General features: G+C 40.8%; 1 protein-coding gene across 1 annotated transcript in view; it reads right to left on the bottom strand.

Annotated features, from left to right (window-relative positions):
• Positions 1-13,130, bottom strand: part of LOC128736023 (uncharacterized) — a 47,303-nt gene extending 34,173 nt beyond the window's left edge. Inside the window, exon 1 of the mRNA XM_053830508.1 lies at positions 13,032-13,130. Within this exon, the coding sequence (XP_053686483.1) occupies positions 13,032-13,130 (99 nt within the window). The remainder of the gene's footprint in view (positions 1-13,031) is intronic.
• Between the last annotated feature and the right edge of the window lie 1,536 nt (positions 13,131-14,666).

The raw sequence follows: 14,666 nt of genomic DNA, 5'->3' as shown, positions 1-14,666 counted from the left end.
GCTGTTCCTTCCTGTCCTTGCTACCTAGCTAAATCCACGCGCTAAAATCACGAACGAAGTCTTACCTTTGTAGCTCATGATCCATCGCCCTATACGATTCCGAGGAAAACACACAAAAGAAAATCTTACAAAGTACACAGACAGCTAAATCGTTGCCCTTCTTGGTAATAAAAAATTGAAGCCCCACTATGCACTCGGAAATGGGAATGCACTTTTGTTCTCTTACGAAATCCTATCATTCCCTACGTACGTCGACTCCTCCTGATGCCAAACCTTACCACAAATTCTCCGGGGTGGTTTAAAAAAATTTTGCAATTGAAATTATAGCCACAACTACATGATGAGATGGCGCCAACCGTGAGCCACCAGCGCCACCACGGCCGGTCAGGAATGATGTTGTCTGTGGGAGACAGTAGTTTTATATTTATCCTTCTTTTGCCGTTGTTTGCAGATTTCGCCCAGTAGACTAACCGAGAGCAGCATGACCGCATTTTACGGCTAAACAAACGGAGGCGTGTAGTCGATTGCTATTGCAATGTTGGGAAATGTGGGGACATAAGATCATTTCGCTTCGAATTATAATCATCGATGAAGGTTGTTAGGAATTGGTCGAAAAAAGTTACTTCGAGAATCACGTTTCTGGTTTCGTTATCGGTAAATATGTAAAGGCAATAGCAGAAAATCGTCATATACATTGAATTTAGGTCAACATTATTTATTTTTAAAATAGATTTTTAGAAAATACTTTGACACAATACGATCTTGATGAACACGAGTACAACCACGAACGATAAAAGTTACAAATCATTTTTAGACTTAGAACACTCTCATGTATGGGATGATGGGGACAATCACAACCGGATTCGAACCCAACTTTTAGATCTCCTTAAATTGCCGATATTGCCCAACCCTCGGAGCACAGAAGCCTGCTGGACAGAATAACATAGCTGCTTATGATATTGTTAAATTCTTTGGATCGATCTGCACCCACTGAGCTATTCGTGATTCTGAGGCAAGTGAGGTCTGACTTGTTGAAACCCTATTAGATCGAAGATCTTTACGAACTAAGTTTTTCAATCTAACATATCAATACTTGGTAGAGTTATACAGAAAATTTTGACCAAACCTGACCAGTGTTGCGAAGCCCACATTCGTGTGGTCTAATTTTCTTATTAATAGTATTCGTATTTAGACCTTTCTATTTAGACCTTTGTTAAATTTCCAAAGTTTCTTTTGAAAAGAGATTTGTGGACCAAAAGATGGCCCAACCACGACGACATTCCCCTACTATTTCAGAGGTGATATCCATGACAAGGAATATTGATACGGGTTTCATCCATGTATTTATATACGATAATACCCGACTTTGCGCGACTCGTTCCATACTGCTGTACAATTCTGTGCTGAAAATGGTATGTGTGTCAATTATTATCATTATATATGAATGAAAATCAACTTGGACGCACTTAATTAAGCTTTAGTTATAATTCCGAATTTGTTACGAGATGAATAAACGATATTTTATATTAGTAAAAAAAAAAAATATCTAGATAATTTTCGTTCGTTGATGTACGATTTGGTGCTAGCTGGGAACTTGAATTTGCCACAAATTAAGAAGCAACAATTCGATGAAGGAACTCGATTAAATTATTCGATCAAATAAAACCGAGATCAAACAACCCCGGTAAAAGGTCATATGCTGACAGGGGGTATGGGGCTACATGGAGCACGTGACCCCACGTCAAGGACGGCTCTTAACAATGGTTTTACTAATTTTTTATAACGGTAGTCTTTGATGTAGATAGGATCTAGACACAATGGAAGCAGGTGTGAAGGGGAACGAGCGGAAGAATGAAGTAAGGGACGGTCATTGAAGCAACACTTAAGAAGTCTTGTGCTGGGAAATCCACGGATCGAACCAAGCTATAATTGGAGCCAATTATAACCAGATGAGAATGAATTTTTCCTCCCAGGGCCTTAGGAACAGAGGAACGGTACTTATTGATGGTTCTACTGCCTGTAAGGCGGTACATCGTTTCCAGATTAACACTCACTGTGTCTGTACTCCAGATTAGGAATCCCTCCGACAGCGTCTGACGAATCAGCTCCGACAGCTCGAATTAGCTCCGACAGCTCGAATTAGCTTCGACAGCTCGAATTAGCTCCGACAGCGTCTGACCTGGGGCGAGTGGTTGAATTAAGAAACAGGTCTCGAAACAAACAGAGAGAGAGAGAGAAAATCAGAGAGAATGAGAACCAAAACGAGGAGGAGAAAGAGAACTAAAGAGAGACAGTGAAATGGAGATACAGAACCGAAGAAAAAGTAAAAAAAAATAAATTAAGAGAGGGGAAGAGAGACTGAGAAAGATAGAGAGGGAAAAGGCGAGAGTGAGAAAATGGGTCAACCTTGAACCCACTCTGTTAGATAAACTTTTACCTCCGTGGTAGATCAATTCAAACCTCCTCATGCCAGTTCAGCGCACCCCTCACGCTAGGTCAATCTCAACTTTCTCTGCCAGATCAGTCCCCAACCCCCCTGCCAGGTCGAGCTCATCCCCCAGTAATGCAAGTCCTCACTCCCCCTGCTAGGTTGGCCCTTACTCCCCTGCTAGTCAACACCTGGCTCCCTTGGTAACTCGCTCCAGCTTGGTCAACCCTTACCCCCCCCCCCCCTCCCCCTCCTGCTGGATCAACCCTTACCTTCTCTGTCAGGTTAATCCTTACCTCCACTGCTAGATTAACCCTTACATTGCTCCTGTATAAATTGTCACGCCCCCCGCTCCCCTTCCCGCTAGGTCAACACTTCACTTCCCTGCAAGATCAATTCTCGCGTAACTTTTCAAAAGTACCTAAGTAACAATGAGTTTCCCTAGGAAGCTCATCAAACTGATTAAAACTATGATAGATGGTACACAGTGCTGTGTTCGGATTTCGGGAGGATTGTCAAGTTCATTCGAATCACACAGAGGGCTTCGTCAAGGTGATGGTCTTTCATGCCTGCTGTTCAATATAGCGCTCTAAGGTGCGGATATCAACACGCGGGGCACGATATTCAACAAATCTAGTCAATTCGTCTGCTTTGCCGATGACATGGATATTATCGGCAGAACATCTGTGGCGGTGGCTGACCAGTACACCAGACTAAAGCGCGAAGCAGAAAAGATTGGGTTAAAGGTAAATACGTCTAAAACAAAGTACATGCTGGCCAGCGGAACCGAGGCCGAACGACACCGCTTGGGCAGTAGTATATTGATCGACGGCGATGAGTTTGAGGTAGTCGATGAATTTGTCTACCTTGGCTCACTGGTAACGGCGGACAATGATACCAGCGATGATTCAAAGGCGTATTATCAGCGGAAGTCGTGCTGACTATGGGCTTCACAAGCAATTACGGTCGAGCAGACTAAGTCCCCGTATAAAGTGCACCCTGTACAAGACGCTTATTAGACCGGTTGTTCTCTACGGGCATGAAACATGGACAATGCTCGATGAGGACCTGCAAGTGCTCGGAGTTTTCGAACGACGAGTGCTAGGAACGATCTTCGGCGGCGTACAGGAGAACGGAGTGTGGAGGCGAACCATGAACCATGAACTCGCACAGCTCTATGGCGAACCCAGCATCCAGAAGGTGGCTAAAGCTGGACGAATACGATGGGCAGGACATGTTGCAAGAATACTGGACAACTACCCTGCAAAGATGGTGTTCGCCTCAAATCCGGTAGAAACAAGACGACCAGGAGCGCAGCGAGCAAGATGGTTAGACCAGGTGGAGCGAGATCTGGCGGAGAGTACTCGGTGTCCGAGGAATTGGAGAGCGATAGCCCTCAACCGAGTTACATGGAGAAACTTTGTTCAACAGGCTTTGTCTTAGGATGGCAAGCCACCTAAGTAAGTAAGTAAGTAAGTAACAATGAGAGATTCTCTTCGTGCCTATTCTCTTTCACCTCCCACGGTAATGCAAATGCACTTTAAAATACCAGCTTTGCATTAATCGGTTGCTAGCGTCATTATCCAGCTAAACGTGAGGAAGTTTTTTGTTGGAATGCATTCATGTCGCCGTAATAATCAGAAGAGAGGGACGCCAAAGAGAGTCTCTCAATGTTACTTAGGTCCTTTTGAAAAGTTACGCGAGAATTCTTACACTCCTAGGTCAACACTAAACCCTGCTAGGTCAACACACTAAAGAGAGTAAAAAGGTAAAGTAAAATTTTCAATGAGAATGCACTTCGATTGGATCGTTTTGAATACTCGACTCTAGTGATTTATCATATCTGGTACTGTATTTACACATAACGATGTGTGCGAAAAACTAATTTGAAAGTTTTTTGTAACAAATATTCAACATTTTCAAAATGCCATCGTTTTTTTTACGCACCCTCGCTTTTTTATTATGGTCACTTTAACAGCTTAGGCCATTCGTGACTTCTGCAGGGTTGGCAATTGAACCCAGGTCCTCGGCGTGGGAGTCGTGAATGCTAACCACTACACCGGGATTGATCCCGCGCACCAACGCTTTCTGATGCTATCGCTGCTTACACCTTAACCCTGTAGTTTCCAACCCTGCTATTCTGCTATTTGAGGGGCTATGGGGAAATCTCTATAAATCCTGAATACTTCTTTTTCATATATATTATTTTACATCCGAACAACTGCTGCCACCACGCCAATAAAGTTGAGCAAATCGTCCTAATTGGTACGCTGTAAGGAATATGATCACTATCTCGCACGTTTCACTTCTACACAATGTTTGCTTGTTGCCATAATCACATCGTTTAGGATAAAATTGCTGCTCGTAGAAGATTTATTTTATATGATTATTTCTAACGGCAATGCTTTGCTTTGGTTAAACTAATGGCGAACTGGATGTTATCCTGAAGCGTTTTGCACAGAAAAACTTGCATCTGTTTCGGAAGTGCGAGGATTAGCGGATGTTAATAGTTGTTTGCAACGAAAATAGCGTAAACAGCCAAATCTTCGTCACTTGGCTGCGGGCGTTGCAAAAAGCCGCGTTTACATGCTATCGTTACCTATATATGGTGAAAGACTGCATTGAAGGTCGCAGTTCCGAACAGAAACAGTATGCAGGACAGGTAATGCAAAACTTCTTGAAAATAAAATTGTTTCAATTCGAAGATTACTCCATCTGCCGCAACAACAGCAGCTACCAGCGAGTGGCTGCTTCTGTGGTCCCGGGCGAAACAGCTCAGGTCCCGTGGATTGTTATTCGTACTGTGCAGATGGGACGATCCTTCGAAAAGAAGTCGGCCTAACATCGCCCAGGGAGACGATCCAAACCCGATTGTGTCAGTTCGTGAGAAGAAGCAAAAAGGTAAACTCTCAATAAATTATTTTCCTTTTTGGACGCAATCGCACTATCATTGTTGTCTTATGCTGTCGCCAAGATGATTATCTGATAAAAACAAACAGGAGAGATGTAGGAAAATGCGCTGCAAGTTAAGGAAACCAAGTGCAGTGTGTACATATGTTTCTGTACACCATTGTGTTGCCTTTTTGCGGTATACTCTATTTGTTAAATTCTACAATTAAAGAGGTTGCTTATATTACATAAGCTAGAACTATTCGATGAGATGTTGTTGTGAATAAAAATTTGTCATGAATGCGCCGTTGTTATCTATTATAGTTAGGATTTTCAATATTGATTTTGTTTTGATGTAAAATAGCAAATCTTAGTTCTTTCTTATATCTAAGCAACATACAAAGCAAGTTGGTTTATTTTGATCGCAACAGATTTAATGGAGATATAAAAATGAGATAGGTACTAGTCGTAAAGTTGGAACTATGATGAATGAAACCGCTATTAACTTTAAGCCTAAAAATGTGAGGGCGATGGAAAAATGTACAAAATACGAATGAAATAAAGGTCCTCAACAGAATAGCTTGCTAGTCACTCTTACAACAACGATAGGATGATGTTACGAAATTTATTATATTTGTTTGTGGTTTCATTGATTTTTATCTTAACATGAAAAACTAGTTGACACGGAATACCTACCTCCTTGACTATGCGATGAAAAGCACACCTTTGCCATTAGGGCGCAATATTCTGCAGATCAAACTTGCATTCGAACAATGGATTCACATTTGTAGAGTCAATTCGAAACAGAGAGCAAGTGAGCATCATCATCACCATTAGCGTCACTGGCAGTAAAAAAAACTTAAATAACACGTGTACTTTCCTACGAACATACATTTTAACATTCGGAATGCATGCAAAAACGGCAAAAACTGGCTTATGAAGTAGCTCCTAACATCGATTATAAATTTGCATTCCGCGCCGGGGGAAGCGGGCTGAATACAAGACTTGCCAGTGTTAGACAAAGTATCTTTCCGATGTACCTTTTAACTGAAAGGGTTGAGTAAAAAGTGATTTTACACTTTGATATCGAGATGTCGTTTGTTTTCAGCTGCTTTTTGCATTTATCATAGAGTGGTAGAGTGGTATTTTCTTTTGAATTGGATTTGAAAAGTAGCATCATATATTATTCGACTATTACTAACATTGTAAAACCGCATATTTAACTTTAGTTTACAAAGAGTCTATATAACGTTTGCCAAAAGTTTCGCCGTTTTAGCTAACTGACAGAAAATATAATAATAGTACCTTTTTTACCTATACATATTTGTATCCAATAAACAGAATACAAAATATAGAACTTACAGGGTCAGCATATTCACTGTTCGGTGGATTCAATTCGCCGCAGTTGGCTGCTTGGACGACAGCCGCGTACTGCTACCTTGTCTGAATCTAATAGTGTTCGATTTGTTAAAACAATATCGTAACAAATGATAACATTTTATTGTTACAGCTATGTGGAGATAAATATGCTCCGCAGTACGTTGCTATGCACGACCGCATAAAACATTATTTTCTCCGCAGTGACATAATTTATGGTTATTAGGGAAAATCTGAAAAAAGCTTCGTGTATTGTTGTCTCAATCTGTTCGGGAACAAGATTCCGTGACAATTTAGTGGCCTGATCGGTGCTTTGGTCGAGAAAAAACAGAAACCAGTATATAAACGATGGCAGAAATGCGAGCTTTCCTCATCCGCCTATGTGTATGGAGGTGGTTAGGTTGGACTATAAGCGAGATGTTATCAGAATTTGTATTCAAATTGATTTTTCTTGTGTTATTCCCCGCTGAAGAAAGGTACCCAGCCCAAGCAGAATGAATTTTGGCTTACAATGAAGAGAAGAGCCAACAAAATTGATACAAATACGAAGCGATTTGTCTGGTATCGGCAGCCTTTCGAAAAATTGCGGTGGATCTTTTGCTCCATCAATTGTCAACTATAGATGTGAAGGGGAATGCTTTAATTAGAATTTTCTCCAGGTCGTTGGACAGTTTTCAAGGAGCTAAAAGCTTGGTTTTGTCAATCTGCTTTCCGAACGAAAGAATCGATCGATGTCTAGTTCTATACGATTGACTGAGAGTTAGTAAAGAAGCTTATCCGATTAAAAGGCAGTTGCATCCTAAGCGGTATGTGGAATGATTGACAACTGCATGGACTGCATTTTCTTCTGAATTCGTACGGTCAGTCAGAGATTCAGATGACGATTCAATTATCAGTAAACGGAATTTATTCTGACCGCTATCGTTTGGATGGATAAAGTGGACTGCTGGGTAGACTGGTTAGCGTACATTGCAAATAATACACTATTAGTATCGCTCAATTACTTATTCAGTAAAAGTTTTGAAACAAATTTTAGTTTTGCTTGAAAACACCTTAATTGCTTTCATTTGTGATTAGGGCTGTCGGTATTGGGCGCTTTTGGTGAAAACCGGTATTTCGGTATTGGCGTAGAAAATACCGGTAGTACCGGTAAAATACCGGTATTGGCAGATTATTCGAAATCAATAGATGTCGATGTTTTTCAGTAAATCTTTTTATTTTTAAACTTTAGCTTCAGTATTGTTGCTTATTAAAGTAGAATTTATGTAGATATAATACTCTAAGCGATGTATTTCCGTTACTAGAACGAATTTTATTACCAACGCTTCCAACAATTGAAAAAACTTCCGCTTTCATCGATGTCTGACGAACGACTCTAAGCGCATCAGGAATTTTCCTTTCATTTCTTCAAATTTAAAGTAGGGAAACCCGCTTTTAATTATTTACAAATATCTTGTATTGAAGTTTACAATAATCCTGCACAGATATCTTCTCTTCTCTGTTATCAGTCCCACTATTCGAAGATAGTGGGATGCAGATTTCATCTCCTTGTTTAATATATCACTCGAAAGACTTGAAAAATATTCCAAATTCTTTCCTGGCAGATCCTTTGATGGCAAGAATACTCAAAAGGCGCAAAGGTCCCCGTATTCTGATCAGGGCCCGGCCTTATCGAAACAAATAAATGAAGCTACCTTCTCTTACCTTCGCTTCACATATGAAGTGACTTGTTTCATTTGTTGAACAGAGCGTTTCTAGCAAACTTCACCTGAAGCTAGAGACTGTGTCAAATGACACAGTCTCAGGCACGATTTGTCGATGTTGAGTAGTTTAATCATAATATGCGTTAAATGGTAGGACATGTTACTCAAAATCAATTCAATTGAATTCAAAGTGGCTGGCCTTTAATAGAGAAATACAAATGAAACATTAAAACCGGTCGTCATGATGAACTAAAAATCGGTTCAATGACGCTGATTGAAGCCAATTTTGAAATGAAGCGGCGCTGCTTCAGTTAAAACTGAAGCTTCATTAATTCATAGTTAAAAAACAACATACTATTGTAAGTGATGTTTCTGGACCCTGAACTTGTTTCCTAAATTCTTTATTTGAGAGCTTCGAATAATTTTGTGGTTTTTAAATATCAAGTTGTTCAAAAATAAATTGAAACGCGACGTCTGGCTCATACAATAAAACATTTTTACAGCAAAGATGCTCTCCTGTGCCTTAAACGGGTTCAAGAACTATAGTTATTTGACCCACAATTTCACTCTCTTCATTGTTAGTAGTCAAAGAATCTCGTCTGCATTAACACCAATTTGTTTTCCTAAGAGTTTTATAATCTTCTATCAAATTTAGTTCAGATTAGAAAATACCGGAAATACCGGTTTTTTGCCTTTCCAAAACCGGTATTTCGGTATCCAAAAATTGGCCGGTATTACCGGTTTCGGTACTACCGGTACTACCGGTTAGACAGCCCTATTTGTGATCCGTTACAAGGATTTGCTGCTAAAAAAACCTTATTTCAAAATTTTTTTTCTTGGTATACGTTTGGAGAAGTTTTTACTTTAGAACTTTTGAGCTTTATATATACCACACAACACAACTTGAAAAAAGAGGAATTGCATTTTTTCGTAAATTTCTTCTTCTTCTTTTTTCAGGTGATGCTTTGTTAAAAATTTTTAAAAATTATAAAATTCATTTCCCAATCTTTACCAAGAAAATAAAAATAAATTTGTTACAATTTGCTTGTGTTTGATCAGTTGTTTTAGGAATGACGTGTTGTCCACATGAAGGTAGACCCGACGACGAGAAGAAAGCGTTCTACGCGCAGCTGGAGGCAACGTACAATAGCCACTCACCACGGGACTTCATGATCGTCATCGGAGATATGAACGCCCAGGGCCGTATAGCCTGCACACCGACACGAACGATAACACCCAGCGATGCATCAACTTTGCAGCTTCCCGAGGCTTGGTGATCAGAAGCACTTGCTTTCCCCTCAAAGATATCCACAAAACCACTTGGAGATCATCTGACCAACGAACCTTGAACCAAATTGACCATATTCTCATCGAGGGCCGGTTTTTCTCGAACATCATCAACGTACGCTCCCTACGGGATATCGACTCGGACCATTACCTAGTAGCAGAACATGTGCGCTCAAAACTATCGACGGTTTTTAAGCATTCGTCAATTAAACAACCCGCGAGTTGCTGAAAACTACGGGCGTGTACCGGAAGAAGTTCTGCCTTTCTCTGTTGAGCTAGATGCTTTGACCCTCGAAAACGTATGGAGTATGATACGCTCGGACGTCATAGAGACCGCCACCGCTTGGTTTGACGGGGAATGCCAACAAGCAATAGTGAAGAAAAAAGAGTTTGGAAAAACTATATAAACATATCAACGAGAAAGAATTTGGCCAAGTATCGACGAGCGCGGAATGAGTTGACCAAGATTCAGGGGAGGAAAAGTGCTGGGTCAAAAGTCATGAGGAGCTGGAACAATTATTCCGGGCTAATAACACGCACAAGATTTACGAGAAGGTGAACCAATCTCGTAAGGTTTACACACCTAAACCTAAACCTACCCTACAACCTAAATCACAAGCGAGCGCGAGGTGGCCGACAGGTGGCAGCATTGCTTCGATGAGCAACTCAACGGCGACATAACAGAAGGAGACGCAACGGAAGTTTCCTTAGGAGTGCCTATCAAAGACAATAGTGTGCAGGCCCCCGATCTGGAAGAAATCCGGCGAGAAATCGGTCAGCTGAAGAATAATAGAGCTGCCGGAAAGGATCGACTTCCGGCAGAACTCTACAAAAATGTCCAAGAACGGCACTTCACTGGATAATCTCAAGTATTTGGGAAGAGTAGAAAGTACCGCAGGAGTGGATGGAAGGTGAAGTCTGTCCCATCTACAAAAAGGGCGATCGCCTAGATTGCTGCAACTACCGCGGCATTACGTCGGTTAACGCCGCCTACAAGGTGCTCTCTCAGATTTTGTTGCGTTGTCTATACCCAATAGCAAGAGAATTCGTAGGGCAATATCAGACGGCTCTCCGACAAATCCTCCAGAAATGTCGGGAGTACAACGTGCCCACGCATCATATTTTCGTGGAGATCAGAGCAGCTTACGATACAGTTGAACGCGATTAGCTATGGCAGATAATGCACGAGTACGGGTTTTAGGACAAACTGACGCAGCTGACCAAAGCTTCCCTGACGCAAGAGATGTGCTACGTGCGCGTTTCGGGGACACTCTCGCGTTCTTTCGAATCCCGCAGAGGGTTGCGGCAGAAGGTTACTGTCGTGTATGCTATTCAATAGAGGAACGATCTACAGCAAGAGTAACCAACTCCTAGCCTTCGCAGACGACCTCGACATTATTACTAGAAATCTTGGGACTGCGGAGGCAACCTACGCCAGACTAAAACCGGACGGAAGCTAGAAAGATTGAGTTACAAATCAATGCATTGATAACCAAATATATGGTAGGAAGAGGCTCTAGGGAAAGCAACGTTTGCCTCCTACGGCGATGAACTCTTGTCACAATGGTACAATGGACAATGGTACGAGTGAAGAGATTCAACGACGCATTCAAGCTGCAAATCGAGCCTATTTTTTCCTCAACAAGACGCTTCGATTAAGAAGCATTATTCGCCAAAGCTGACGATGTACAAAACGCTAATCAGACCGGTAATTGTCTACGGAATTGAGACAGCAACTTTGCTTGTGGAAGACATACGTGCACTTGCCGTATTTGAATAGAAGGTGTTGCGGACTATATTTGGTGGAGTACAAAGGGATAGCGGAGAGAGGCGTACGTGTATGAATCCCGAGTTACAGGTACTACCTGGAGAGATTCCTATCGTACACTTGGCGAATTTTGGGCCGGCCACAGCCACCAGGAATAAAGGGACCCAACGTGCTAGACGGTTCGACTAGGCTGAAACCGACTAGGTGTGTCGAGACGCTCAATGAATTGATGACGAGTAGCCTAGGACTGAGTACGGCGGAGTGGAATTTTTGATACGGTAAGAGCCACACCGTCTCTCGGCTGGTAAAGTAAATAAGTATCATAGTATACCAATCGATAAAGAAAATAACACGCTGTACTCGAGTAAAGATTACCTTATACCACTACTGCACGTTTTACGTTTTACGTTTTACAATTTACCTTATACCACTACTGCACGTTTTTTGCGTAATGGCATTAAGCCAAATCTGCCCACGGTTGTGAGACTTCAGAGAGGAAAAAGTCGCTTTTAGAGACACTCTTTCAAAGACACCTGACCATTCCTGAAATCTGGTCACCGTATAACTTTCGGGCACGGCTCTTCGCGACCGCATTCTGTTTTTCGTCACGGTTTGGGGCTCTCTGAACCTTGAACCTACGTAATCTAGCTTGAGTTTTGGTGTTCTGCACGAAACTTTTGGTCAGATTCAGTTTGTTTGCTACACCTCAAACGGAGGAGTTTAATTTTCGATCGAAAACCCAACTACGCGTTTGTGATCCAACCTTTGGCCATTCTTGCGCATACCAAAATGTAAAATAGGCGGCAGCAAAAGCCGATTTTTAGGAATCTCCAAAAAAATTTACACCAGAAAGCAATCAGATCTACAATATGCACGAGGTACTACTACCTGTGTCATCAAAAAAATTATTCATAAGTCTGCCATCTTCAAATCAATCCGCGGGCCTGTGTTATTAATATCAAAATTCACTCAGATATTCAGTAAATGTTAACCAACGAATTGGTAGGAATAACTTGTATCGAATAAATAGAATTTCAACACAATTCATAAATATTGTTCAGGCTGCGCCCAATACGCTCAAAATATGTCTTCTGCCCAAAGCGAATAGATAATATGATGCTTAATGGACGAACTGCTACCTCAAACCATGTAAGTATTGAATAATAATAAAAACTGTTTTCGAACCAATCATGGCCTTTCGTACTTTTTTTTTACTTATTTCTTCATCGCCAAAATAATTAGAGTATCGATATCATTTTAAAAAGTCCTATATCAATAATGCACCACTTTTACTCTCATCAGCATGAAGAAAGCAATTGGGATAAGCTCCTGCATAGTGGCATAAATCTCATAAATATTATAATGCTCAGTAAATGGAACGTACACAGGTGTTGACTCCATCCAGGATTACTTTTTACCGGTAAGCAACGTAGGCTATAGCACAAAAAGAATACCCATACCACGGTACAGGTCGGATGGGTGGCGAAAATTTATAAAAACACAACAGATAAATGGTCACAATCACCAAAATCGAATTTGCACATTTGAATCTATGGTTTACCGGTATATATGAGTCTACCGCTTCTGCTAATCGGGCATTTCCCATTCCGTTCTTAAAGTATCGCTCGTGAATAGCACGATGGAATCCCAATAAAATGTCATTGTTCGGTGGTAACATTCTTTCTCTGCTTTGTCACTGGGGAGCGTTTTGTCCACTTCAAAGGTGTTTGCAATTTATGCTTTAGCTCCGGTTAATCCGAACCGGCCCGGGCAGAGATTGGTGGGGGCTCATCAGACTAGCCGTAAAATATTTACGCGGTTTAAAACCTTTCAACGCGTTTCCTTTCTTTTAGGAAATATTTCTGGAACGCTTTAACTGCAACCAATGACCAAGGTGTATACTCTCTCGATGTGAATCGGAACATATATTTAGGTAGACAGACGAACGAATCTTTTCTGTTTTTGGTTATTTACGCGGCTTCTTGTGTGAAAATGAGACAGCAATTGCTTGTTAATTTATAGCAAAGTGCGTTTCCGAAAACGGCATGCGAATTGCGATGATGCCAATCGATTCCACGAAAAAAAATCAAAACCGAAATTGTTTTTTATAAAAAGCCTTCGGTATGGAAGGCAAAGCAGTAATGTCTCCAAGCCATCCAAGAAACCGATCGGAGCCGACTGTATAGAAGATTTTCTCAGGCTGATAGAATAATCGAACGTTTATCTGATGCTACCTGATTTGAATATCTGTACCGTATATTGTTACTTCTTTTACCAAAACAAAAACGAAGGTAGCTAAAAGGATAAAACCAGGCTTTAAGTAGGTGTTCATCAATTTGAGTGCAGCTGAGTCATTTAGTGTCAATTAGATTTTAAATATATCTTTGATAATAACATTGGTATCTAACTTTGATTATTTGTCCCTTTAAAACCCCCATTTTTTTAATTTAAGAAAGTTGTTTATAAAATATTAAATTATCATGATTTTCACTTTTTACTTTCCTTTCTACTTTCTACTTCTATTTTACTTTCTACTTTGTGCAAAATAATCAATTGGAGATTTCACCTGGTTGTTTATTCAATCAATCAATATTTCAAATTCTTTCCTGGCCGATCCTTTGATGGCAAGAATGCTCAAAAAGCGCAAAGATACCCGTATTTTGATCTTGGCCCGACATCGTCGAAACAAATAAATGAAGCTAACTTTCTCTTACCTTTGCGTCATACAGGAAGCGAAGGCACAATTTGTCGATGTTGAGTAGGTTAATTATAACATGCGTTAATTTGTAGGAAACGTTACTCAAATTCAATTCATATGCATTCAAAGTTGCTGGCATTCTATTGAATATTAGCTAGAAAAATGCAAATGAAACATTAAAACCAGTCGTCATGATGTAGTGAAACCCGTTTCATTGTCGCTGATTGAAGCCAGTTTTGAAACGAAGCAGCGCTGCTTCAGTTGAAACTAAAGCTTCATTAGTTCATTGTTGAGCAGTGGTTGGAGAATTCGCGAAAAAGTGATCGTTTGAATTGATGAACATCCCTCATGAACACACACTATTCGCCTGCCTCGCCGATAATGCACGCATCAGCTTTGAATTTTATCACGAACAGAACCTCAATGTGAACATCAGAATTCGGTCAAAAATTGAATATTGAACATTGAGTGTGTTCGATTTATCGGATATAGAATGCCCGGGGACGCCGGAAAGTA

This window comes from Sabethes cyaneus, chromosome 2, assembly GCF_943734655.1.
Source record: "Sabethes cyaneus chromosome 2, idSabCyanKW18_F2, whole genome shotgun sequence".
Classification (NCBI taxonomy): domain Eukaryota; kingdom Metazoa; phylum Arthropoda; class Insecta; order Diptera; family Culicidae; genus Sabethes; species Sabethes cyaneus.
The sequence above is the reverse complement of the archived record's forward strand: the minus strand, read 5'-3'. Positions and strand labels throughout refer to the sequence as shown.